The sequence below is a fragment of the Petaurus breviceps genome, unplaced genomic scaffold, assembly GCF_028583685.1.
Source record: "Petaurus breviceps papuanus isolate PSGF00001 unplaced genomic scaffold, PetGlider_PUasm1.0 90847, whole genome shotgun sequence".
Lineage (NCBI taxonomy): Eukaryota > Metazoa > Chordata > Mammalia > Diprotodontia > Petauridae > Petaurus > Petaurus breviceps.
Window position 1 is genome coordinate 6,912,280 of NW_027187360.1, and position 2,000 is coordinate 6,914,279.

At 44.1% G+C, this 2,000-nt stretch overlaps 1 protein-coding gene across 1 annotated transcript; it reads left to right on the forward strand.

The window, feature by feature from the left end:
* Window positions 1-250: 250 nt before the first annotated feature.
* On the forward strand, window positions 251-1,473 carry LOC138149595 (actin, cytoplasmic 2-like). Its single transcript, XM_069072765.1, has 2 exons — window positions 251-527; window positions 753-1,473. Exons 1-2 carry the CDS (start codon window positions 386-388, stop codon window positions 1,466-1,468), a joined length of 858 nt encoding a protein of 285 aa, XP_068928866.1. The 5' UTR covers window positions 251-385; the 3' UTR covers window positions 1,469-1,473.
* Window positions 1,474-2,000: the final 527 nt, after the last annotated feature.

Genomic DNA, 2,000 nt, shown 5'->3' on the forward strand with positions numbered 1-2,000 from the left:
CAAAGAAATATAAAAGAGATGAACAGATTTGGAATATAAAGATAGTGGGATGGAGGGAAATATGTCAGAAGAGAAGTAAAATGAAACAATGTAAAAAGGACACATGAACTCTATACATATCAAAGTCATTTACTTTGAAGATAAGATACAAAAACAAGGGTCACCGGTCTCCCAGAAGAACATAAAAAATAAAAACGCTTAAATACTGTAATGTAGAAAATAATAATACGAGCTGTGAGCTCTTCCACCCAGCATGCACTTGCCTCCCCCCCTGCCTCCAGGTGCGGCACCACCTCCCTTCTTCTCTTAAGGGTTTAAACTTGCCACTTCAAAGTTTGCCTTAGATGATAATATTGCTGCTGTCTTTGTTGACAATGGCTCTGGAATGTGCAAAGCTGGCTTTGCAGGAGACAATGCCCCTCGGGCTGTCTTCCCTTCCATTGTTGGGCGCCCCAGACATCAGGGTGTGATGGTGGGCATGGGCCAGAAAGACAGCTATGTGGGGGTTGAGGCCCAGAGAAAGAACGGTATTCTGACCCTGAAGTACCCAATTGAACATGGTATTGTCACCAGCTGGGATGACATGGAGAAGATCTGACATCATACTTTCTACAATGAGCTCTGTGTGGCCCCTGAAGAGCACCCTGTCCTGCTCACAGAAGCCCCCGTGAACTCCAAAGCCAACAGAGAAAAGATGACTTAGATTATGTTTGAGACTTTCAACACCCCAGCAATATAGATTGCCATCCAAGCTGTGCTGTCCCTGTATGCCTCTGGTCGTACCACTGGTATTGTGATGGATTTCGGTGATGGTGTGACCCACACTGTATCCATCTATGAAGGTTACGCCCTTCCCCACGCCATCCTCTGTCTGGATCTGGCTGGCTGTGATCTGACAGACTACCTCATGAAGATCCTGACCAAGAGAGGGTACAGTTTCACCACCACAGCTGAGAGGGAAATCGTGCATGATATCAAGGAGAAGCTGTGTTATGTCTCCCTAGACTTTGAGCAGGAGATGGCCACCGCTGCATCTAGCTCCTCTCTGGAAAAGTGCTATGAGCTCCCTGATGGTCAGGTTATCACCATTGGCAATGAGAGGTTCTGGTGCCCAGAAGCTCTCTTCCAACCATCTTTCTTAGGTATGCAATCCTGTGGAATCCATGAAACTACCTTCAACTCAGACATGAAGTGTGATATTGACATCCGTAAGGATTTGTATGCCAACACCGTGTTGTCAGGTGGTACCACCATGTACCCAGGCATTGCTGACAGTATTCAGAAGGAGATTACAGCCCTAGTTCCCAGCACAATGAAAATCAAGATCATTGCCCCACCTGAGCACAAATACTCTGTCTGGATTGGAGGCTCCATCCTGGCGTCTCTCTCCACCTTCCAGCAGATGTGGATCAGCAAGCAGGAGTATGATGAACCCGGGCCCTCCATTGTCCACCACAAATGCTTCTAAATGGACTGGTTTTTAAAAATTTTTTTTGGTCAAAAGGTATGACATGAAGATATGATAATTGCCCCCCTCCCCAAAGATGAGATTGTCATGGCTTTATTTTTTATTTAATTTTATTTTTTGGCGCTTGACTCAGGATTTAAAAACGAACGGTGAAGGTGATAAGCAGTCTAAGTATGTTGGAGACAAACATCCCCAAAGTTCTACAATGCATCTTTGGGACTCTGATTGTACATTCTTTTTTTTTTTTAAATAGTCATTCCAAATATTGTATAATGCATTGTTACAGAGTTACAAGCCTCTGTGAAGGCTGTCCTCTTCTAGAGCAAACGAGCGACATAACAAAGATCCAGATGGGGAGGCGGGAGGGGGGAAGGTACTACCGTGTTTCCCCAATAATGAGACACTGTCTTATTAATTTTTTGGACAGAAAAACACCAGAGGGCTTATTTTCAGGGGAGGGCTTATTTTAATGAACATTGACAGCAATTTTAATAAACAGGTAAATGTGAACAAAAAAAAAATGTACCTTTAT

Coding starts and splice junctions, on each gene's coding strand:
- LOC138149595 (XM_069072765.1), top strand. CDS start 386: ATGTGCAAAGCTGGCTTTGCAGGAGACAATGCCCCTCGGGCTGTCTTC. Junction 528..752: donor TGAGGCCCAGAGAAAGAACG/GTATTCTGACCC, acceptor TTGCCATCCAAG/CTGTGCTGTCCCTGTATGCC.